Source organism: Pterocles gutturalis, unplaced genomic scaffold (genome assembly GCF_000699245.1).
Source record: "Pterocles gutturalis isolate BGI_N339 unplaced genomic scaffold, ASM69924v1 scaffold21594, whole genome shotgun sequence".
NCBI classification, from domain to species: Eukaryota; Metazoa; Chordata; class Aves; order Pterocliformes; family Pteroclidae; genus Pterocles; species Pterocles gutturalis.
This window is the reverse complement of record NW_010131197.1, coordinates 97,186-123,183: the sequence shown is the minus strand read 5'-3', so window position 1 is coordinate 123,183 and position 25,998 is coordinate 97,186. Positions and strand designations below refer to the sequence as shown.

The following is a 25,998-nucleotide window of genomic DNA, read 5'->3' as shown; positions in this document are numbered from 1 at the left end:
TTTTGTGGTGTCTGTTAGGTCCTTTCCAGCAAAACTCTTGGTAGTAACTTCTTCAAAGAAATATATAATCTATTCCCTCCTGATTTTATTTGAGGCTGTGGTTTCATCTGCAAAGGGGCAAACACGACGTTAGCTGTGGTTACCCCCTCATTGCTCCTCAGTGTACGGGGAGACCGTTTGCTTTTGTGGTCAGACCTCAGATGATTGACACATAAAAGAACAGGAGGAACTGGGCTAGATTTAGAGAGAGTAAAACTGGAAAACTTTATAAACAATTAAGTTCTGAGTAGTGATAAGTTCCTTCAAATTAATAGTTAAAGTTATGCTGAAAAAACAGCTCTTACCCAGATGAATTTCTTTAGCCAAATTCTGAATTATTGCTTTGTCTTTTACCATTTCTTTTGTTGAGTGTTTAAGGCAACAGTTCTGGTTATTGCCCTACTTTGATACTGTCATAATTTCCCTGATCTCCACTAGTGTCCCCCATGTGACGCAGGGTACAGCAGGAAGGTACTATTGTTGGATAACCACTTTCCGTACAAAATTCAATTGAGGAAATGACTTTTTTTTTTTTTTTTTAAATCTGTCAATTGTTTCTGTTAAATTTGCCATACATTTTTTTTTTTTTACGGAATAGGTGGTGGTTTAGGACAGGCTGATTGATGTGTAAGGTTATTAACTTGTACATTTGCTGTAAAGCACATGGTTTTGAACCAAGCCAGAAATCTTTTCTCACTCCTGGCCTTTTGACTTTTGTACAAAGCTCAGGGAACGCACAGCGTACAGCCTCGGTACCATGATTCCTCTTTTCCTCCCCCAGCATCTTCCAGTCTATGAAGTCATCTTAACTGGTATTTTGTAAGAGCTTCTTTTATCTTTAAAGATGGGAGCAGTTTACAAGCTGATATTCTGAAAACATCAGCAGCAGAGAAGGATGATCATAAGAGGCTGTGATTTTTATTTTTTTTTTTTGGTAGATAGTCTCTACCTAAAATGGTAGAGCAGTTTTTGAAGCTGAGGATGTTCTAAGATTTCGTTAATCTGCTACTTCATATTTGAGAAAGTGCTGTGAATTTAAAATATGTTTATCTAAATTTCCTCAAATATTTGCAGTTTAAGAAAAGTAAGATATTTCAACACACTTATGAATATGAAATTTTCTTTATAATCCTGCTGGATTCAATAGGGAGATAGTATCGGACTTCCCGCATCACAGTATATTTTTAGTGAGGCTTTAACCCTTGTGAATGTCATCACAGAAAACGTTTAGTGAAAATTATGTTCGGGTTAGTTCCAGAAGTTAGCTATGCTCTTATTTTAAGTGTTTTTTGTTTTGTTAAGAAGAATCTGCAATTGGCAATTTTACCTATTTGTGGTGTACTCTGCCCTGTCCTACAGTTAAAGTTGGCTATTGTTTCTGCGTCATTGTGAAGGAGAACATTTTTCTTGCACCTCCCCTGGGCTTAGTTGGACTGCTCACCTGAGTAAGATAAATAGGGCCAAACTTCAGGCTATAAATCTTAAATATATTTATTGTACTAAATGCTTAAGTACAGCCCCAGGATTTTTGCAGAAAGGGGAAAGACAGGCAGCCATGAAAAGTTTACTGTATAAATAATTAAAAAAATAAAGTCACTGGAAAGATTTACCATTACTGCACTGCGCTTCCCTCTACTCCCTGCCAAGTCTTATCCCTCTATTCCTCCAGTTATTCGTCTGTGTATTTTAGTACTACCTTTCCTAATCTTACTGTGTGTGAGCATTGTGCTCCACTGAAGATTATTGTCATAAAAATCCTGATACTGCATCTGCATGTCCAACACCCCCTCTTGTTCTTGTTACCACAGATAAATCTCTTACACAGGTGTTTGTTTTAGCTCATTAAATGTTCAGTGTGGTTGATTTTCTTATTGGCCTTTCCACATCTTACCTTCAGTATAGCACAGCTTTTGTTCTGGGTATATTGGGATAAAAGAGAGACTTGAGGCTGATTACTGCAAATTGAACTATCTTAGAAAAAACTATTCTTATAAAATTTTTCCCCATAAATAGAGGCTTGTGTCTCATGCCCCAAAGTAATCTGCCATTTAAATATGGTGATTAACGTGTGCTATAAATAACTGCTTATTTTTGAGTGACATTGCTATTTGAAGTGCATATGCAGACAGTATTTACTTAGTTATTTCTTTGATCCACAAGAAGCTAAGTTAGGTGCTTAAAGATGCTTTCATACTGAAAAGTTATTTTACAATTTTGAGATTAAAAAAATTCATGTCTTTTCATATTTCATGTTGTCAGTTTCCAAAAGGAGACTCCCATGTTTTTTGAGTTATTCAGCTTGGGGTCTGTTTTCACAATTTTAATGTTATGGGTTTCAATCTGTGGCTATTTTTTACATTGAGTTTTTGACATTTAGTATCCTGTAAATAGTGGTATGTACGCATTTCTATGGACTGTAGTAAGCATTCCTTCAGAACACTCTAGGCTGATGAAGAAATGAAATAAACCAGTCAACTTAAATACTGGAAAGAGATTTTTAAGGGTTAAGGTTCAGAGGTAATTTAACAAGAGTTGTATATCATTGAAGTTACCTGTATGATGTGATGCTTGTCAGTTGTGCAGAAAGGAATGCAAGTACTGCAGTTAACAGCAGGTAGGACAGTGTTAATTATATATTTTCTTGTCTCTCTATGAGTTGTTTTACCTATGTAGATCCCTCTTTTTTTTGCATCTTATTAGGTAAATTATACCACAGAGATTTTCTGGGAGGTAACTGTGACTGTTATTTACACTGATGTAATTTCTACTGCCCCAAATACAAATTCTGAACTCAACCTCGAAGTGAGAAGGTTGGAATGGAAGAGGTGGCAGAAACATGAACAGAACTTTACACAAAAATTTTGCTTTTCAAAGAAAAATTGCCCTCTTCTGTACCTGACACTTCAATAAAGTCTGAAACTATTTTCTGCAGAATAGACAAAAGTAATAATCTGCTGTAGTATTCTTTTCAGCAGTTACCTCTTCTAATTTGTAAACCAGGCAGACACGATTAAATGACTCTGCACAGGACTTGAGAAGTGGGTTTTCTGATGTGGTAAAGCAACTTGCTGACCTTAAGTTCATATAATATTAACCAGTTCTTAACAGTGGTCAGGATGTCAGAGAGAGCATCTGGTTTTGAGGGTTCATAGGAGGGGCCATTGGGATGGAGTTCACGTCATATTTGTCATTTAAATAGGAGACTAGCTGAACCTACACGTTCTCAGCTGGACCATGGCTATAAAGATGGTGTACAGATGAGATCATCTTCTGCTGGCAAGTTAACACAGGTTTGATTCACAGTCCTGCTCATCTGAAGATGAGGAGTTGCTGAACAGCACTGTGCATAAAGAATGTGAACATTGGAGATGCATTTACTCACCTGTTACATCAGTCCCTTTATAGGTTCCACATGGCTTCAAAACACGTACATCAGCTGCACGTTCTCTTTCTTCTCTTTCTTGTTTCTTTTCTCACAGTTGCTGCTTATTGCAAAATTACATTTTTTGCCCAGAAAATTTCCATTTATGTGTGAGTAATTGAGAAAGCTGCAAATATCTTTAGATAGTCTTCAGTAAGACATGGGCAAATCTCATAGCATCTGAGACTTGCTTAGCTGTTCTCTTGGTTTCACTGACTCGCAGTACACAGTACTAATGAAATGTAAAGTCAGGCTTCTTGCTGTGACCGTGTAGCACTGTAATATGGTATTGGTATTGCTAGCAACAGGTCATAAGCTTTGTACAGTTTGCAGAGCCTCAGGATTGTGGCTTGTCGGACTCCCGCTGTCACTTTTCTTGACCTGCTTGCAACTTTGATTTACTTGGTTTAGCTGTAACAGCATTTTTTTCTAGTTGACCAGGTGTCTGGGGCTAATTTGGTTTACTTTTGCTTCTCTTGGTGTGATGCCACTGTGGTTTTACAACTAAAGTAATGATACAGTATGGAGAAATACAGACCTGGTCTAATAAGAGGCTTTGAGAAGTGGAGAAAAAGGGTGTGGTGTAGCAGGGTACAGGTGTGGGGTGATGAGAGACAGAGCACAGGCTTGGTGCTGGAGATCCCGCAGCTGGGAATAACTTACTGATGGTGAGTTAAAGAAATATAGACCATGAGCTGGATGAAACAATTCTAGCATTAACAAGGAGAACAAAGAACTGGTATCTAATATCCATAAAAGACACTGGATGTAGTAAATTCAGATGACCATGAACCAGTAAAAAAAAAAAAAAAAAAAGGCAAATTTTGGAAATTTGTGGATCCTAGAGTAAGGAAGAAGAAACCATCAAAATGGACATCGTATTCCTCCCAAGAAAAGACTCCAGATGGTGATGACTGGCTCTAACAGCCCTAGACCAGAATGAAACTGTCAACCTTAGGACCCAGAAGAGTGCTGGAAGGCTGAGGATAACAGCAGGAAAAGGGGTAGAAGTTAGGACATAGTTGTATGACAATTTTAACTGCATTCTTATTGAAACTTGTTCACATATAGGTATTCTTTCTTGTTCTGTAACAACTAAATCTGGAATAAAAAAAATATTAGATTATGGTTATACTTAAGAGATATTCCTGTCTTTATATGTGTGTAAATATGTAAGCTCTGCTTTCTCTTTGCCCATAAACAAGGTTTTGACCGTAACATTGCTAGTAGCAAAAGTTTACCCAAACACCTAACAAGTATGACTGCTGCTGCCCTGAAGCTCAGTTTCCGTAACTCTAGAAGGTTCGGGAGGTGTGTGTGCTTCTCTGCAGGAGGACAATATTTGGAATTTTCAAACACATGCTCCCCTTTTTTGTTATGAAACCCCAGTCAGTACACTGAGAGCGTTCCCCACTTAAAAATATTTTTTTACAAGAACAAAAAGACAGTTTCTTTTGTATATAAAGAAAGAAATAGCCTTATATGCGGGAGTGAAGGATCTTAAATAAAATATTGTCCTTTTTCTGCTTTAGTTCAGCTGGGAAAATCAATTTTTGGTTCTTCAACTGCAAAGAAAGATCAAAAGGAAAAACTGACAATCTAAACAAAGGGCAAGGTGATATGGGCTGCTTGCACTCCTGTTCCCTGGTGTGTTTCATGCAGACACTTTTCCAAGCAGAATACATTTACAGAAGAATCAAGGGTATTTTTTTTTTTCCTCTGAATTAACAATGTTGGGAGTAAAAGTGACCTGAATATAAAAGTAAAAAAATACTACTTTATATTAATTTCGTGGAGTTCTTTGGTGCTAATGTATACAACAGTTCTCAGGTATGTCAGGTTCCTCATTGCAGAATATTTATGTTTTAAAGAATTATCATTGATTTTACTTGTCTAGACCTGGCCAAAGCTATCAGGTTTTTTTAAGCGTGTTATGTAATGCAAGAGAAAAAATATTCAGTCCTGTGTATAGTTAGAGTACTTTTATTCTTGCTTAAATGCCTTGCAGGATACATGTTTGAGTCTTCGTATAAAAACTAATTGCAGTCTCTGTGGAGGGAAACTTTATGGAGATTGGCTTTTCTGCTTTGTAGTGAATCGTATTTTAACCTTTAATAAATAAAACGTGGTTTATTCTTATAGGTTTATATTTACAAGAGGAGGAGGGATTTAGCAGGAAAAACAGAAGGGAGGAATGCAAAAACTTTCTTTAAAACACACAAACAAAAAACCAAACTGAAAAACCAAACCCCAAACTGAAAAACAACTTGGAAGACCTTTTACAATGTGTATTCATTATCTTCTGCGTAAATGTAAATACCTGAAAAATAATTACAAAAGTCTTTGACTTTAATTTGTTTCCACTTTTTGAAGACGATTATTGTGTAGGCATTACTTTTGTGACCATACAACATGTTAAACCAATGGATACCATAAGTATAAAAAATAAACAGGCTGCTTCTGACTCGGGGTGCGTCTTTGCAGGAAAATATTTTTGTATGTATGTCTTGGATCAATATGTTTGGGTCTTTACCCATGCAGGCAGAATGCGTGTACATTTGGGACTCTCTACTTCAGTGTGTCTTGGCATGGTAGAGATGCAAATAACTGTCTACAGAATGCTCATTTCAAATACAGATGGTCTGAAGTTTCAAGAACAGCAATTGTAGCTGGCAGCTCTTGGGCTATTTTGGAGAGTCTGGTGTTTTCAGGGAGGGTTACTCTGCACTGTAGCATTTGAAAAACAGAACCTTTAGAAAATGCTTCCAAATGATTGTCACAAATGACTACTGATGTATAAAGTTTAGACCTGTGGTTTTTGATAAAAACTTCCTTGAGTACTGAGAAGCTCCAAAACCTCCTCCAAGGCAGGTGTGTCCAAGGAAAGCTTTGAAAGCAAATCCACTGATTTTTTTTTTTTTTTAACCCTAAGTTTGGGTTCTAAATTAACCCTGTGTACTAGCTTTGCAAGGCTGATGTCTAGGTGTTTGATCTATGTAGATTTTGAACCACTTCAAACTGCTTGTAGCTTGTCAATTGCGGAGTTAAATCTTAACTTTTGATGACAAACGGTGTTCTGAATTAGGTGCGTAATGAAGAAGCCACATAGAAAAATGATATAGAAGTAATGAAATGTGCCTGATTTTCTAACTGTGCTCATTTACAAGTTTTTTCTTTCTTTGTTCACTTAATTGATTGGGTAACAGGATAGCTCCTGGGAGATGTCGACAGAAAACTGCCAACTCTACCCACCCAGTCTGCGACGTCACAGAAGTGCCACTGTGGTACTTTATCACTTCACTGCTTGGACGGGAGAGCAGAAGTTTGCTATTGCTTTCTGCTGAAAGTAATCCATTCTTAATTTTGAATTTTATTTGTTGTCCTGATTCTTCTTTCATTAGGCTAGGAAAGTTGAGAGCTTTATGAAAAGTTTATGCATGGAACACACATGACTAATAAGGATAGCCAAGGTCAGAGCCCCAGATGTCTTGTTCTCCCTATCAACACCTTTTCTGCACTGCTGGCTGAAGCTTTTCTCTAGAGCTGCACTGTACAGAGCTATGAAACCACCCACTCCTAGGGGAAATTAGTTTATTTTGCAAGATGGTTCAGGTTTGTCACTGATACTCTTTTGTTGCTGCCAGGTCCCTTGTCTCTCTGTAGCAATCCTAGGTTACATGCACATCGCCAGTGCTTTGCCCTGGGGATGGTGGACCTTTATGCTTTGTTCTGTCTTCTGGTCTGGCCTTTGGGATACCACGCAGGCTGCCTTGAAGGGTGGAGCATTTCATTTTACACAGGTCGTTGTTCTGGGACATGTTAGGGTTTTGTTTAAATCTGTTGGCCTTCTAATAATGGTCCTTATGCTGGGAACCCAGGAAATTGTTGATATTTCAGCTTTGCTGCATGCTGCAAGTGAGTAGCATCTAACCTCAATGTAGTTGCCGCTGCTTAAAAATTCCTTCAGCAGATGCAGACTTGGTTCTGGAAGAGTCAGCTGAGGTAGTGTCAGAAAAGCAGTTTAGTGTTCGTCAATTGAAAGAAAAGACATAACTGTAGATGTTCAGTTTCAGCTCCGTGGTAATAAAATGAAAGAAAATTATTGTGGATGTTATCTGATTTCTTTTCTCATGTATCCAATATGTTTGGCTTTAAAGTGCTAGTCCAGAGGCTGTGCATCTGATTTACTCTGAAGAAAAATCTATTGATATCAGAATGGCTATGTTTCTGACAAATTTGAAAAACAGTCTTCCCTTGTGGAACAACAGGAATTTGTTTATACAAAGAAGAACAAAACTAGATTGTGTTAAAAAAGAAAGCAGCGAAAAAGAAAACAAGGAACAGTTTAGATCTACATAGTTTTGTTTGGGACACATGCTAGAGGAAATGTTTTTTTGGGAAAAAGAATGGAAAGCGATGAGTATGGTTGATAATTACTTTTATATCCTTAATTTAAATGAAATCAATGATTGTTCTTAAAAAAATGTCACTTTGGGATAAATTACTCTACACCAAGACATACGATTTTAGTAGCAGTGTTTTGTAAGTAATTTAGAAGGTAAAATGCTGGTTTTCCGTGTTTGTTGGGAGTTAAAGCATTGACACGGTTTATGATGTCACTGATATACAAAGAGTAACTTTTATCCTCCTTTTAGTTAGCATTTGGGGTTTTTAAGGTATAACCATTTTCTATTTTTACTGTGGAATTGTTAAAAGTCAACCACTGGGATTGTATCACTCTTTTATGCTTGCGACTGTATTAACAAGCAAAGAGAGTGTTACTGATTCTGGCTTTGCACTGTAAGCAGATAACACAGGATTTGAATTCTTTTCCCTCTGTCCCCAGCCAGAGAACTCATTACAGAACGACTCTTATGAGAAAAGTGTGAAGGTGTATATCCAGGGTGAACCAGATCATAAATTCCAGTCTTAAAATTACCTTGTAGGATGCACACTTTCCCATGGTTTTATTGGGCAGGTAAAACTTGAAATGTGAAATGCAATTGTTTATTTGTATAGCCTTAATTAGCTAATTAATTACAAGCCTTTTAAGAAAAGATCTTCAGGAAATACTTAAATCTATTCCCTGTTAATTGATTAAAATGTGCACTTAAATGTGGGGTTACTTAGAAAATTGTTGTCTTCTTTCAGACTTCATTTTCTCTAGCAAAATATGTTTTGGTTTAGATACCCAAAGAACTTTTAAAAGCAATTCTGAAAGGCAAAACAGACAACTGAGTACCACTATCCTTAGGGTGTGTGTCCCGCTGAATCATTATCACTCTTCGTTATGAGGAAGCATCTGTGGAGGGCTATTTTGCACCCAGGTTACTGACAAACATTTTCTACTGTTGTGTGTCGTGTCCTCACTTAGATTGAATCAGGTAGACCATGCTGTGGGTTCTTGAAAATGCCACCATGAAGAGCCCAGTGAAATACTGAGGAAAGAAAACGTAAGCAGTGGACTGCAATAGTTGACTCACCACCTAATGCAAATGTACGCTTTGATTGCACCAGTTACTGTATATTTATATATATCTTTCCAGGAAGAAAGATCCCAGTGCCAGGGCTCATTTTCTTGTGTCTCCCAACAATGTACCTGCAAGACTGGTAATTTAAACCAGATCGACTTAATACAGAATTTCAGGTATTTATAGTAACAGGAAGATCCATACATTGCTCAATAACAGGGAAGCTTTTTACAAAATGAAAACCACATTTCTTATGCCATGCCATACTGTCTAGACGTCTGGATGGATTTGACATTGCCCCTTTATGACTGAGCAGGAAGATGTAGGAGTAATTATGTCTATTTGGCTTCATGCAGGTTGGTGAGATACGTTCGACCTACTTACTTGTAATATGTTGTGGAAGTGTAGAATTTGGGAAAACATTATTACACTGGAAGTGACTTAAGTTTCGTTTTCTTGGAGTAGCATTTCTCAATTGCAGTTGCATGCCTGTGTTGGAGAGTGTGAATTCTTGCTCGTTGAAAAATGACAAGATCAGGCTCCTAGATCCCAGTCTAGTCTCTGCACATGGGTGTGATTTCTCTGACTGGCAGAACTCTGGGTAGGAGCTAAAACTGTTAAAAGAATCTGTGCAGTAAGTAAAGTTCAAGAGTATCAGAATCACAACACAAATTGTCCTACACAGGTCTTCATACAAGCTGTTGTTATGATGTTCCAGTTTCAAAAGAAAGATCTTAATTATGATCTTCAAGGCATACACTACAGTTAGTTGTAGCATCCAGGGGTTAGCATGGACCAGAAATGTGTGAATGGGGAAGTGTTTGGAGCTTCCTGGACGTCTGCAGACATTCCAAAGCTTAATTTCTTTATGTCATTGCAACCATATGCATTTTTATGGGGTTTTTTTTAGTGCCTAAAGATTAGAAAATAACTTTTAATTCTTATTTATGAAGCACCTTGTGGCCCTCTGTAATTTTGGCTTCTCATGGAATGAGAAGAATGAAATTAATGGGAAATCGCACTCAGAAATCTATTATTAAGTTAATCGAGCTAACAGCTTGTCCAGTGTCCTCATACAGAGCATGTTGTAACTGTGTATAGTAACAAGCAACTCTTTATAAATCCACAGAGGAAACTAATGGGCAAAGAGAGGCCGGGACAAGAAGAGAAACTCTGCGCTCTGGTACTGTGCATGGTCAGGAATGGTTCAGCTAACAAGCTACTGGTTAAAGTCAAGGATACAATATGTATTTTGACAACTGCTTTATAGTATGATCTAAATAATAATTTATTCTAGGTTCATGAATTAAAGGCTCATCTTGGTATAAAAGGCTTTTGTTCCATTTTTTACTTTCATCTTCAAAATGCTGAGCAAATAGAAACTTGTTTTGTCCACCCAACTAAGTTGTTGCAAGCTTGTGTCTCTTTTGTGGCTTATGTTCAATGAGTAATGATTTCAACCTTGAGTATTTTTCTCTTAACCTCTCCTAATGTGCAGTGAGTCTTCAGAACTGAAGCCTTAAAGTTTGCATTATCTTGCTTTTACCAAGCAGTCAAAATTGAAGACTTTTAATACAATAGTGTTAAAAAGAAGAAATAACCAAGATGAAAGACTGTAAAAATTACCAAGCTATGAAAAGCACAGTGAGACTTTTTTTTTTCCCCCTCTTATCTGGAACATTCCCTAAATTGACTTTCTCCGGTGTTTTTGAAAACTGTCTGCAGATGGTGAGATGTTAAGAAAAATATCACAGAACAAAAAGAAATCTAAAAAAAAATATCTAAAGTAAGTTATTTTTCTTAGAAGGCTAATTAATATTGGCAGGGATGCATTGTTAGGGATGCATTCTGAATGGTTTTGTGTTGAATGTCTTGGCGTACCGTATGCATATGAAGGAGTTGTAGAGGTTGGTTAACTTTGTGAAGCTGTAAAAACAACATCATTCCGGTAGCAAAGATTTGACGCTTGATCTTTTAAACTAAATTTTTTTTGGCTTTGAATCTAAACTGAGTAGTGTCTCACTGATAAGTGAGATGTCCTTTTTATGGAATAGTTTAGTCTGAAATATTGAATGAAGTATTAACGGAGTCTTATAACAGGTCTCCTCTTAAGCTTTTTCCAATATTAGATTATTTTGGCAATTGCTTCTATTTCACATTTGTGATGAGTAAACAAAACTAAGAGGGGCATGATAGTACATCCTCTCCCTTGTTAGTTGTGCTTGGTGTATTACTGGCATTATCTGGCACTAAGTTATAAGGAGTTGTGCTTACCACAGGTGAAACTTCATCTGCCGGTAGTGGGTAATATTTACCAGTTGCCAGAGAGCTAAAATATTTGGTTTTGTACTGCTTAATGCAATAGGGTTTTTTTAATGAAATGAAAAGCTAGATGTCATGAAAACTAACATCATTAATCCTAAGAAAGGTAAATAAGTATGCTTATTATTCTTGCTGCAGTATGTCTATGTTTTAAAAAGATATTTCTCCATTTATTTTCGTATTCCATTGTCTCTTGTCGTGTTTAAACCTTTATGTGGTGAGCTTTTTTTGTTTCAAACTTGGATAACTTGTTTTCTAGATCTGGAGCTCTGGAAATGAATGAGCTTTTGCCCAGAAGCCTCCCAGTTAGCCTCCACTTGACAGGAATGAAACATCAGAACCAATTCTTGTTTTTTTCTCTGGGCAAAATTCATTGCTACTCCAGATGGCCAGAGCCATTCATGTTCATCACTTAAGTGCCACTTTTATCTGCAAAATTTCTTAAATGTCACAGGGCCTTGTGCAAGCCCTCTGCCCGGCATCTCTGTTACTAGATTTTAGTTTTCCATCTGGATTTTACGCCTATCAGATGTCTGGTAAAAGCCATACTGGAAAAAAGATTATTTCTTTAAAAAGAGATAGTGTCTGTTTTCATTGTGGAGTCTGATATTCTTTTCTTCTTCAGTTAGAAAATACCTCAGTAAATTAGACTACATTTGAGTGGTAAATACTGGGGTCTTAAAAATGTCCTCTTCTAAGTATGTGATTCCTATCTGTAGGTAAAGAGGGGGGTGTGGTGGTAGTCATTGGTTTGTTTTTGGTTTGTTTTTTTTTTTAAGAGAGGGAGTGGGGGCTTTGGAGGGTTTTTTTGGCTGGGGTGGGAGGTAGCAAATCAGTGTCATTTTTTACTCTTACTTCAAAATCAGGGCCAGGAATCAAGTACATATGTAAAATAGCAGCTCCAAAGTGCTTTCCAACTTTCTTTCTTTAGCACTACTGAGGCAGACATAAATTCTTCTGTGTGATCATTTTCCTATCCAGATGTTTCACAGATAATGACCCGTCTAGCATGATTTTCTTCAAAGGCTCAATAAATTATTTCAGCAATACAGTGAAAACTTTGTACATAATTCCGCCACATGAGCTGGATAATGAATTGGACTACTGGAGGACTTGTTGATAATACTTGGCTTGATTCAGATCAAAATACTGCCAGATTCACTATTCTTTTGCATGTTTCTAGTTTTGGTGTGGATTGGCTTATTTATGGTCTGAACAGCAAAATGTGTGGTAGCTGGTGCAACCCTACATCATGAAAAAAAACCTAAGGGATATAAGGCCAAGAGGTAGAACTAAATTCTTAATTTAGTTATCTCTGAGAGGGAAATGTTACTTTTGCTAAAAATGTAAATTTTCAGCTAATTGCTCTTCAGTATTTTCATCACTTTGGGTAAAAACACAAGCTGTAGAAGAGCTTTAGGTTTGGGGCTTCATTAGGAAATTCCTTATGAAACATGTCAGAACCCCACTCGGGGAAGTATTTATGCAGGCACTCAAATGGCAAGCTGGCATTAATGTAGCCTTAAAATGAAGCAGGTAACGACCCGTTTGATGACAGAATCAGTATTGTGTCATTGTAAATTATTATAAAGAGGAGAAATGACCACTACTGATGTGATGTTGAGAACCGTGCAGGTACATGCTGGGGTATCAGAACGGTTTGTCCTGGTGTTCACAAGGCAGTAACTGATGACGAAACCCTTTGAAGGGAATTAGTCCTGCCCTAGTATTGGAAACTTGCAGAAATTGAATCCAAAGCTGCTGCACCTTCAGATATCTCCCTTTTAGCGCGTGGCCTGGTTCTTATGCCTTTGAAGGCTGTTGATCGTGTGCCCAGCCACCACTATGTCATGTGCTCCAAATTTCTTTCAGCTTTGCCTTCCATTTTAATGCTTATTTTTTAAGGACCTTGTTGGGTGTAGCAGGTCTGTATGTAAAGACCGTGCTTGGCAAAGGACTAGTTATCAAGTCTGTACTTGAACAGAGTTCACCTGCCGCACATGTTACCTTATGAATTTGTTAACACTTCTTAAGTAATGGTGGTCATGTTGCAGTTGTCTTTACTCTCTGCATATTTACTTTTTTTACCATGTGAATTCCCTGGTTTCTTGCTTAGGTTTCTTATTTTGTGCTCCATGTTTGAAAGTATCTTCTACTGCAACAGCTCTTTTATGCTTAAAAGTGAATTATGAAAAGACTAATCTGTGTTCCCCAGTTTTTATGTTTTCCACAGTATCTACAAATTTTTCAAAAATCATCTCTACAGTTCAATAATGGATAAAAGAATTAGAATCAGTTGGAGAAGACTTTGTCTTTTGTGCCTTACACATAATCACAAAGAATGAAATTTTGAAAGCCTTCCAGGAAAACAGGTGTGTGTATTGTTGGAGCTAGGGGCGAGAACAGTGTTTGTTCTTAATGACTGCTTGACTTCAACACCACAGATTGTGTAAAACCTGTTCTCTGAATTGCATTAAAACAACTGGTGTTATGGTATTTAATCAAGAATTTAGGGCACAGTTGAACTGCCTGAGTCTGATAACTTTAAAATGTTTTATTTAAAAAAAAAAGTTTGCAGGGTATTTTGGCAAGGAAAACTTGAAAGCTGTGTAAGCTTTAAAACGTAAAGATGCAAAGAAAACTGACAATATAGTCATTTCACTATAACTTTTTTTTTGTAGTTTAGAGAAAAGGGAAGCATGGAGAGAAATTACTTGCTAGAAATCTGGCAAGACATCAAATTTTTACATTACAGTGGTTTTAGAAAGTAAACTTTATGATGTATCTATGTATTTTATATTTATAAGGAGAATAAGTCTACCAAACCACACGACATTGCATGGCCAGATTTCTTAGTGCATAATAGATTATCCAGAGAAGCTTCCGCGGTGGTGTCAAGTAATAGGGATCACAACTAAAACACAAGAAAAAGTATTTAAGAGACTTGTTTTTACAGTCTCTTAAAGTGAAATTATCAGAAGAGGAGAAATATGGTATGTGCTTCGGTATATTAGAAAGAATATTATGAAGTCTGAAAGTTGCAAGAATGAAACTGATGGGTATAATGACAGAAGAACTCTGTAGCAGTTTGCATTCATTTTTTGCGTTTTTGTTCAGTATTTACTGTGCAACGTGCTGCAGGGTGCCAGGTTGACATTGCAGATTACAGAAATTGATCTCTGTTTTACCCATGGAATGGATGCTGCCTGACAGCTGACAGAAAAAGCTTTTGCTCACTTGTCGGTAGACTGCAGTGCTCTTCACCAAATGAAGAAATGTGTTCATCTCCTGATGGAGTTATCAAACCACGTCTGGAGTTTGTAAGCAAATGTGGCAAATAATAGTTTTTCTAAACCCTGTCTCTGTTACAGAGGAAATCTACGTAAAAAATAATGAAAAAAGAAACTGTTAAAGGCTGGAAAATGTCAGAAATGAGATATCCCATGGGGTTTTAAACAAGCACATACAATGAACAATTTTAATGTGAGAACTATTTTTTTGGACCCCTGCCTTAATGTGCGTATTTTTCCATGCATTGTAGTGGTTCTGCTGGATCTAGTTAGGCTTCGTTTGCTGCGTAAGTAATTTATCAGGTTTAACTTAAATGTAGGACGTGAATACTTGATAACTTTTATTCTGAGAAGGTTTAAGAGTCAATATTAAGAATGAGCTTTAGCTTCGCTGATTTTATCTAGCTTTAAAATTTTTATTACCGATGAAGTGTGTAGTAATGTTTGTGAAGGCAATTAATAACAGTAGTGACAGAATCAAGAGACTGACTAATTTATCATTATAGATTTTAATGAGGCTTATAATCTAGCAATAAATATACACTATGTTCAAAAGCGTGGAGTTATAAAAAGGATGATTTATTTAATTCTAAACCAGTCTGCAAACCAAAGGTTGTAGAAGGTACGTATGTAAGAACATAATTCTTTTTAGTGTTACAGAGCAGAAGAATGAATATGACAGAGGAAGAGAGTTTAAATTAAAATTAAAGGAGGGGAAAATCAATTGTTTACATTCATTCTAAAGACCTTTAAGCACACCGATAGTTTTGTAGATGTGTGAGGTATCCTCTTGTGGCCAGCTTCTTTTTCCCATCTCAGTCTGCTTACTTGACAGAGCGTGGGGACTGTCTCAGGTGCTGCATCCCCGGAGCGCTCAGAAGGTGGGGAGCACTGGAAGTGGTGGCAGTACTTGCTCCTGGGGGAAAGCTGTCTCAGATTTCAGAGCAGGTTCCTGTAAGGAAAAACAAAAGTGAAAAGTTATTACAACAGCTTTAAGATTCAGTATTCAATTTGGGAATTTAGTTTTATTACTATTTATTATTATTGTATTATGTTTTTTATTATCTTCTTTATAGCTTTTATTCTTCTCCCTCCTTTCTCATGCTGAAGTAAGTGTCTCTGGACAGGAGTATTGTTAAAAAGTAATGAGTACCTGACAGGATCTTGCCTGAGCAGTGTAACAGGATGGCTGAAATCTGGAAAATTGATTATAGCCAGTCTTTCCCAAAGGGAAACTAGAAACTTAGGTGCTAGTGGTAGCATTAAAACAAGAAGTAAGCAAGCAACAGCAATAGAACAGGACAGATAAGACCCCCCAAAAGTAGGTTTCCTTGCTGTTGGATCAGCTAGAGGTAGGTAAAAAACCAAAACACCAAACCAACCCAAACGTGACCCTTTCAGGGCTTGTAAGGGGCACCCCATGTTTTGGCAGACAAGCCCTGAGCTGCAGAGGTGTGGTTTGGGAGAGGTTATCTGGAACCCTTACAGGACACTTGAGCATTTGCAGTTTTGCATCAACACTGGTGAGGAAAGAAACCGAAGTAGGAACAGCATGTAGGCGTTCTGGGTTTTGTTGATGTCTTTCTAGTTCTTGTCCTATCCAAAATGAAGTGTAATTGCTGTCAGAAAATGTCTGTAATATCTGCCTTGTTCTCCTCAACTTCCATGTTATGAAAGCTAAATTATACAGCAGAGTGGGGGAAAAAACTTGCTTTGGGAAGGGAAGTGCTGAATTTACTGCTCTGCTTTAGGAAATCGGTGTCCTACATAGGTGGTTGGGAGGTGGAGTTGGTCATCCAGTTGTTGTCCCAGCCAGTGGAGTAATATTCTAGACAACCATGAAAAAGATGGTGACTAAAGCTTGACAGGCCAAAGGAAAGCTTAAGTTTGCACATGTCCAAGCCTAACAGTGATTTGTGTCCCTCAGAGGAGACTTGCCAGGTAAATACATCATTAGATTGGCCTCTGCCTCTTTGCAGAGGTGGACGGGGTGGAGCTGGTTGCAGACTCATGTACCCCATCTGGCTCGTTCGGGACTTTGGGAAGGAGGATGTGCTCGAAGAGTTCTGCTCATCAAGCACAGGTTAATGACTTTAGGTAAGGAAGGGTGACTAGCAAAGTTCATGAAACTAGTTAATATCTGCCTAGCCACACTAGGCTGGGGTCCTGTGGGTGCGGAAGGATGGAGGGGTCTCGTTAACTCCAGCTGCCTTTGTGGAAACTGCTCTTGTGTGTTTATAAACTCAGTGTTTACATACTCAGTGTTTGGGTCAGTAAGGAGACAGTGCTTCTGTAAGATGTTGATTTGGCATGTCCTCAATTGGTCTTCGTTGCACTACTCCCATGACACTGGGTTGCTTCCATCTCTTTTGCAATGCGTACCAGGCTCGTTCCAAGAGGGATCGGTGCACTTTCCAGTGATGCTTTGCTGCTGCTGCAGTACATGGTGCTGCAGGATTTGGAGTCAGCCCTTCTGTAATCAGTTGCCTTACACTGGGATAAAAATACACTAATATAAAACTGTATCAGGTTCTGAATTTCTAAGAGGTGCAGACGCTAATTGATTTTCACAGAACCCCTGCAGATAGAGAAGCTGAACTGCTGAAAGTCGCATGGTGAGACAGAAATGTGATTAGGATTTGATATGAGATCTCTTCACTTTCAGTCCCATGCTCTAATTCTGTAGCGTAGGATGTCTTCCCAAAGTAGCCCTGAGTACTCTCTGGTATAAAATCTTTTGTTCATAAACAGGCAAGAGCGCAGCCTAATAGTGTGCAGTCTTACGCTGCCTGTTCTTTCCAGTAGTTTATTTTTTATAAGCTACAGCACATTTTGATGTAATCATTAACACGCCTAATTTGCAATCACACAGTTGTATCAATAATAATGGAAAGTTGTTCACAGGTAATAAATTAGCATACCCTATAACCAGCAGAGCTATGATTCTAGTGTATCGCTTCATGATCAAGAATTCAGTATTTAAATATACACAGCAGTGGGCTGAGAACAAGCTGTTCATTTTTGCTGTAAGCAGTACCAGTGGACCAGAGTAATCATACATCCCAAAAGCAGGACTGGTTTTATTGATTTTAAATAGGCTTTCATTATAGAACTGAGCCTATTACAGTTGCAAGGAGTATCCCTGGCATTTGTATTCAGAGCACTGGCTGAAGGGAAGGAGATGTGTTGGTGAATGCAATGCAGAGGATGCTTGTCCCTCAGAGTGTTAGATTCTCTTCTGCTGAAACAGCTGAATTTATTTAGAAGAAAAGTGGTTCAGGATTTTTTTTCCTATGTGGTCAGGTTTAGTTTTTTTAGAAGTGTGGTTAGACTCAACTATAGTTGCAAAATGTTAAACTCTGAGGACTTTTCTGAGGAGTAAAGGTCTTGCTTATTCATTGGCATCTGACTTAGGGAGAAGTTGTATTTTGCTCCAATTTTTAAAGAACTCTTTGGAAATGTTCATATCTCCCTTTTTCTATAGATTAATGTAAAAAAGACAAATATAAGATCCAGTGAATAAACTGTTAAGTCTGAGATATTAGTGTATTCATGTTATAATAAGATAAAAACACATGCTGGTACCAGAAATGCGTCATTAATCTGCATGGAGAAGTTTGCAGCTATTTGCCGCTAAATTAGTGACACTTAAAAACACTCTTTTTTTTTTATATATATTGTTTTGAATGTTAAATAAAATTTTAAATCTGTGACAAAGAAAATCTGTGCACACATAGGAAGCAGTATGTTTTGCTGTTTGGGTTTGGTTTTTGGGTTTGGGTTTTTTTTTCATTTACACAAAGGCTTGTCAGTCAGTAGACATAAGCAGAAGTCCATCAAAGCCTTTATTACCAAATGCAGTGCTGTTGAAAATGTTGTATTTGACTTCATGGTGTTGTAAAGACATGTTGCTTGTGCTAGGTTCTCTTCAAATCCAGTATTTATAAGTGCTCCGCCCTGCTTAAACATTTTTTTTTTTAGTGTTACTACAGCGATTTGGAAGGGTGCTAATGGAAATTAATTACAGCTTTTTGGTTTTAATGGGTTTAATGCTGACTTTGCATACTGCTTTTTAGATTAGTTATTTATTTTTATTAGAGCCTACAAGTGAAGGTGAATTACTTCATATATTCCAGCTAAAACCACATTTTTCTTTTTGAGATAGTCTTTCATAACATAATTTGGAAATTAAGGCAGGAGATAGCATAAAAACTTCCTGTGAGCATTTCTAGAAACTGGCTCTTTAAATAAGATGGTGCACTGTGTTAAGTAGTGAATCAGCTTGTAAGTACTGAGTCATCAAGGCTAGTTACTGTAAAATAAGATCTGGCTGGTTTACTTTATTTTACAGAGCTTGGGCAAATAAATATTGAATTAAATTGCTTCCTGTTGGTTTCCCCCAGGGCTGGAAGAACCTGCTGTACCGTGCTCTGCTGAGCCGCTATATTGATTAGTTCTTCAGGTCTAATCTTTACATGGTTAGGCTTATTTTCTACTGTGTTTGTTTATGTTTTTGATAGTTGTTTTTTTCTGAAGTTGTTGTATTGCCTTGATAGTCCTCTAGTGGATTATAAAAATGTACACATTAATTCCTTCCTCTAACTCATGTAGCATGCTGGTTGGGAGTGAGGGTGATGATCACCCACATAATTGATATCACGTATCACTGTCAATCAAAACTCACGTTGTTGCGATGCTTGGCACCTAAAACCGATCTAATTAAATGTTTGCAGTATCTATTAACAGTACTATGTTAGATTCTTTATCGCAGCAGGTATTTCTATTTTAGAATTTGCTGCTGCAGGTTGGAAAGTGATTTGTAGTTTTAATTCATCTTAATAATTTGTGTGCTTAGGAAGCACTTGATATAAAACTTTTTGTTGCGTTTAAATTTACTTGTTATCTGCCTTGCAGTGGCATGAGTAACAGGAAGTCCAGAACATGAATATATTGGAATGCATGAAGTATTTTCAAGGAGAGTGCTTTTAAGGTTCAGAATGATGTATGTCAAATGTTACTGAATGGATAAACATGGGAGGATTTTGCCTTGAGAAGCTTGGAAATCAGGTGTCTCTTAGTACAGTACCGCCAATAGCTATATTGAAAATGTGTTTCTGTCTTAATACAGGAAATAGAATATTTATTTCATAATATTTATTCTATCCTAAGATGCAACTTTTCTTCTAGTGGCTGAAATTTGTTATACTGGAACTTTGAAATGATGTCATGGCACAGCTGGTCTGCACCAAAAAATTGTGACACCTCCAGACTTCTATTTAATCATCTGTAAAATATTTTTGTGTAATACCAGCCTAGAAAGCCTGTGTTTGTTTGAATGAAAGTATCTGTGGCTTCTGTGCGTCTTAAACAGTGAATCTGTCAATTTTATGGCAAATTCTCATGTTTTCTTGCATGTTTGCATAGAATATTGTGATTCAGGGTGTGACCTAATCCAAAATCACTGAAATCAGAGATTTTCGCAGCCTGCAGAGGGAATTGCCTCAATCACAAAAGGATAACAAAGTTAGCCTTTTGTAGGCATCGCGTAATGATATGTTAATATTAGGATTTCAGACTTTGCAAAATACCTGACAGTACTATGGTAAATGTACAAAGTGACAGTATTGAGTATTAATAAACATCTTACAGGAACCTGGCAGGTCTTGATGGTTCAAGAAGCCGCTATGGTCCATGGAGCTGCAGAGATCATCTGTGATGTTTTTGTTTGCTTGTTGTTTTTTTTTTTTTTCTTTTCCCCTGTTTTACTCTGTAACTGTGTCAGGATTGCTTCTGTTTGGAACATGGGTCTTGGTGCAATTATTTTTGTCGCTGTGTCTTTCTGCACGTTCTTGTTACTGAGATGCTGTTGTGCTCACATTGCCAAAGATTCCAGCGATGCCTCACAAACAGATGAACGTGTTTTCCCAGCTGCTGCCCTTGCTCTACACTTTGAAGATGGGGATTTCTTCTGCTAGGACCACATCCATAGCTTTGCTGACACATTCAGACCAAGGAATGGACTTTATTTTCCTTGATAAGCATTTGTTTGTTGTGCATTCAAGGCAAAGTATGATCTGATTCATGTTTGAAAAAACATGCCAGAATGTAAGCTGTCAAACTGTATGCTGGTTATGTGGTTTGTTGTGCAGGCTATGTAGCATTAATAGCTTGGTTTTGATCTAAATAATGACATCTTTATCCAGCTAATAAGTAGTGTATATTTATCCTTTAACTTCCTTAAATATTTCTTTTTTTTTTTGCAAGGTTACTTTATAAAAATGCTGAATTAGCTCACTAGTTATAAACAACTTCACTCTCTTTTTTCTTTTTCTTTTTTTTTCAGAGTCTAACCTGGAAATGCTTTTTAAATTTATGCTAACACACTTGATAAATGACACACCATAGAATAGCAATGTGTTTTTCTTTTACAGAGGCAAAGGAAATTGTTCTGAAGGCACAGATTCTGGCTGGAGGGAGAGGAAAAGGTATTTTCAATAGTGGATTGAAAGGAGGAGTTCATCTAACTAAAGAGTAAGTCTTTAAAATTGAAAAAAGCATAAATTGCTTCTGTTGTAATATTTAAACTGTTTACAATAGTTTTGTGACTGTTTCTTTTAATATCTTTCAATAAGCTAACCTTTTTCCTTTGTTGTAGCCCTAAGACAGTTGAACAGCTTGCTAAACAGATGATTGGGTACAATCTGTCAACAAAGCAAACTCCAAAGAATGGTGTGACAGTTAAAAAGGTAAGATTTTTGCCTCTTGAAAGTTGAGGACTGTGTTCAGCTGCAATTTTGCATTAATATGCTGGGGTATATGACACAGATTTATTTTTTCATTCCTTTTCCAGTGCCTGATTGATTGCATCTAGTTGATGAAAGAAAAAAGAAAAAGTTACTTTTTCTTTCTTTGTGTGTCTGTGCTTTGTCTTTCAATTTCAGCATACATAGTGTTGGAAAAATGAATTCAGTTTTGCTGCCTGTGTTGAAGGGGATGCTTTGTCATAGCTTCATCCTTCATCAAATACATACTAAATGCTAGCATAACTATATATAGCAATAACTGTACATGCTTATTGATGTTCTGCTTAGAGGAGTAATATATACATGATTATCTGTAGTCATATTATCTGTATTTCTTTCATTATCAGCTTTGGGCAGCTGTTATTAAAGATAGTGACAGATGACTTTGCATGAGAATGATCTCGATTATAAAAACCAACCAAACAAAAAAAGTGTCTAAAAGTAGATTCTTTCTAATGTTGCAGATACAGAATAAAATTATGGTGGTGTTTCAGCTCATACATGGTAATTCATTCACCTATGGTGGTACCTACTGCAAGGTGCCAAGATTCACTTCAGCATAGACGTATTGCTCTGTATTGGCCTAAGAAAGAGAAGCACAGACAGCCCTTCTGCAAGATTCTCCTTTACCTTAGTAAATTCTGTAAGTCAGGAAATCCTGGCAATTGCCCTGCTAATACCTATATTTTTATCCCTTGCTTTGTTTTACCGAGCAAGGATCTTCATACAGGTATGTAGTCAAGAGCCACACTGCATTTGATGCCAGGAGATAATTTGGCATGAGCTGTAAAGAAGTGCAGTTCACTTCTAATATATTGTGAACAGCTTGGTGTATTAGCATAGAAGGGGAACACCTGTCTGGAAAGATGCTGTCTAATGAGGGCTGGAGGAGGGTGCTCAGGTGGTTCTTCTCTTGGGGAGCAAGGAGAGCAGATTATTATCACTCCTCATAGTTGTTTTTAAAAAGAAAGACTAGATATTAAAAAGAAGGAACGGTATTTCCATTAAGGTATGTCTGTCAGAGAGAGTGGTAATACTAAGGATATAAAAAAGGATATACACTTCCCATATTAAGGCATGCAGCTTTGAAAATTTTGTATTGTAAAAACAGCTTTCTTTTATGAATTGTTTGGTTTTATTCTTTTGCCCTAGTTGACTTACTTTGTATGTGTCAGTACAGGAAATTTCATCCTTTTGTCTGAGTGCAAGTCTGTTCATTCATTTACATATTCAGTTCTGGAAAAGAAACTTCTGATTTTCTTTGAAATTGATAGACATGAAAGAAAGGTATGGGTGTTGGTATCTTTTGAAATGGATTATTCGAAGGATTTATACTAGGATGACAGTTGTACCATGTATAGAAGAGTTATAGAAGATTTAGCTTGTGATTGCTTTCTTCCCCATCCACACATTGCTTGTGTGAATAAACAGTGGTCAAGAGTAAGCTGCTAGGGCATATGTGAAGTTTAAGGTGAAGTTCGCACTACTGAACTTCAGATGTTTATTTTGGTGATACAGGGAAGTATATAGCCTCGATAGACTGTGTATTTTTCCTTTGCTATAGAGTTACATGGAAACTTCTCAGGACACAGCTTGCAAGTATTTTAGTACTGATGCATGATAAACCAGTCTGATGCTTTTCACTGGGAGAAGCTGGTCATCTAGTATCATAGATGTCCATTCTGATTATAATGTTGGCTTTTAAAAGCCCTGGGCCAATTCATATCTTCATCACACATATATGTAACAAGGTAATAGTGTGTTTTATATTTTTGGTGTTGAGATCTTGTTTCTTGGTAATTTATGGTAAGAGCATACACCCTGTTTTAAGTTAATTAATTGTGTAACAATTTGGCCAATGGTATGCTAATGATTTCCCCATTGCTTGTTAAATAGAGAAGAAAGCATGTTTAAAATTATGCATCTAGGTCATCAAAAGACATCTCCCGGGAAAATTAATGTCTTTTAAAAGTGTTTATCTTTTCCAAAGTTAACTCACTCTAGAATCTTCAAAGTAGTTAAAGGAGTGGAGGCATTCAGGTTTGTAGCATCAGGACTGCAATATCAAAACTGAAATTTTAACCACTACAGTAATACAATTAAAAGTGTGAGCTTACCTATGTCTAAGATGTCATTTAATGCAGTGGGTACTTAGTGCTTAGAAAATCCCAGACAGACTCTTTGAGCTTGTTAAGAGCTGTGGGGAAGTTGCGAATTAATAGCTGGCATTTTTCTGGTGTTTCAAGGCAAATACCTTGTGCATGTGTACACGTACTCAAAATCACAGTTCACGAAGAAAAGGCATGTTTTTAGGGTTTGTGGTTTTTAAACTTTTTGGTGTTTTGGAAAGTTTGAGTGAACTCTTATGTTTTTAAAAAAAATCAGGTAATAAACGGTTTTCAGAAGGAGCATAGTTATTAAGTCACTTTCTGTGAGGCAAACAATGTACTAGTGTCGAGCCAGGGAGTGGAAGTCGTGTACCTTTTCATGTATTTGTAAGGAAGGAATAAAAGATAGACATTTTCTACAATTAGAATAATTATGGAGCAGAAAATGGAGTTTTCAGCTTCCTTTCTCAGCTTGTGCACCTACTACAGTATGTAAAGCATGTTTGTGCCTCTTTAGATTGGTGTTTCTTAACTAAATAGCAGTCTCCTCAGTCCCCTCGTAACTTGGAAGCTCTTTTGTGAGTTTACATAAAATCCTCTTTTGGAAGCTTGGAATTTGGAGAGCCTGGTTATCTGAGAAGGCAGTCTTCTCTTATCATGACAACCTGAGAATTTGCTACCTGTGTTTTCTCTCCAAGCAATATCAGAATTAACATTTTGAATATTTGATTTGATATAAAAGAGCTGTTATAGCTACCCTCACAAAATCAGATGTGTGTCTTGAACTTTTAGGTAATGATTTGTTTTTAAGAAGGAAAGCTTGAAGTTATCAGGAAGTTTTAAAGAAAACTTTTTTTTTTTCCCCCCAGGACATTTTAAATATAAACCTAGTGTGATAAATGGATAATGATGCTTCACATTCTTTATCATAAGCAAAAGAGACAAAATACAAGAAAAGTCAACAGTGTGTAGATTCAATTTCACTACTCTCAACTGTTCATTAATGTGTTTGCATTAGTTTTGTCATGTGAACGATAGGTAGACTTTAAGAAATAATATTTAAAGACCTTGGACACCAATTTCCCTGGCTGTGCTCTGCATCAAACAGGGAGGATGGTGAAGGAAAGTAACGGGTTTTGTTGGGAGAAATGAGAGATGTTACACAGTCTGACAATTTTTGCTCTACATTAAGCTTGCCTACGACAAAGTAGATAGACTCTCAATACTTCTGCGAGTTAAGACAGAGAAGTTTTTGATGATGTTGACATGGTTAATTAGCAATAGTGAGGACAAGCACTCAGGTTGGAAGTAGCAGTTGAGAAGATACCTGATTTAATAATGTAAGTTCCACCTGCTGTGCTTGCAAATGTATTCCTCAAGACTCGTTGAGTAGATTCACATGCTAAGTCTGGCCCTGATCCTAAGTGCTCTGGAAACTGTCTGAAAAAACAAGATCAGTAGATTCTTGATCTGTCAGACAAGATCCAGTAGGACCAGCTGGTTTTGTTTGACCTATGTCTAAAGGGATTGACTAACGTTTTTCAGATACATGGATGCAGGATATGTAAGAAGGTAAAAACATGCATGCAGGTAAAAAGAGTAGTAGTTTTAAATCAAGGATGCTTTCCATATCTTTACTTGTTAATTTGACAAATCTTGGCAGGTAGCTGAGCTACGTTTCTGAAGTTGGCTTTTAGCGTCCTTTTATAGTAGCGTAAAATAGGCAGATGCTTTAAGTAGTACAGTAGTTTTCTACATTCTTAGTTCTCTCCTTCACCCTAGTTTTGTTTAGTTTGCTTTTGAACAGTCACTTATTTGAACTATTCCTTTATGTCCTTGTACCCTATGTTCTATGAATAAAGCAAGGTGAAAGTAGAAGAAATCAAAATTACCATAAAGAAAATTTCTTCGAAGTCAAAAACCCCATAAAGAAATAGCATTTTTCCTTCCATTCTGAACACAGAGGGCTTTATTTAATTCCTTGTCTCTTACTTTTTTTTCTGTTCTGTTAAGATGTACAGCCTGGCAGAAGGTGAGTACATTCTTTCTTACGTACTCTGGAGTAGAATGTCAAAATTACTTGGGTGAAAGTATAGTGCATCTTTCTTGTTTATAGTCCTTGAACTATGAAAACCCCAGGAATGCTTATTTGATGGAACACACGTCTTGCCAGGTAGGCAGAGTTTTAAGACTGCAGGTATATACGTGCCTCTCAGATCTAAGGAGTTTGAACTACTGACTGATAGAATGAATTTCACCTTGTGTTTCATTCAGAGTGATAATCTTCGTCTACAATCATTGTTCAGAACTGTCAGTTTTTAAACAGACCACATCAGAAGGCCATTGCCACTTCATCCTTTATTAAACTTAGAGAAGTGGTTTTCCTGGTTTCTACTACTGAAAGACAGGAAATAGTAGCTCTGCTAAGGAAGAGTGTAGTTGATTGTTGGAAGGAGAAGCTATTATGCTAATCAGACTGCAGAGGTGGCTGCTCAGCTAATTTCCATGTTGAAAAGCAAAGATATAGTGCAGAGCAGAACTACA

At 37.1% G+C, this 25,998-nt stretch overlaps 1 protein-coding gene across 1 annotated transcript in view; it reads left to right on the top strand.

The window, feature by feature from the left end:
* The window catches only part of SUCLG2 (succinate-CoA ligase, GDP-forming, beta subunit), a 107,384-nt gene that overhangs the window by 20,268 nt on the left and 61,118 nt on the right, over positions 1-25,998 (top strand). Inside the window, exons 3-4 of the mRNA XM_010080534.1 lie at positions 20,975-21,074; positions 21,199-21,289. Coding sequence (XP_010078836.1) covers positions 20,975-21,074; positions 21,199-21,289 — 191 coding nt within the window. The remainder of the gene's footprint in view (positions 1-20,974; positions 21,075-21,198; positions 21,290-25,998) is intronic.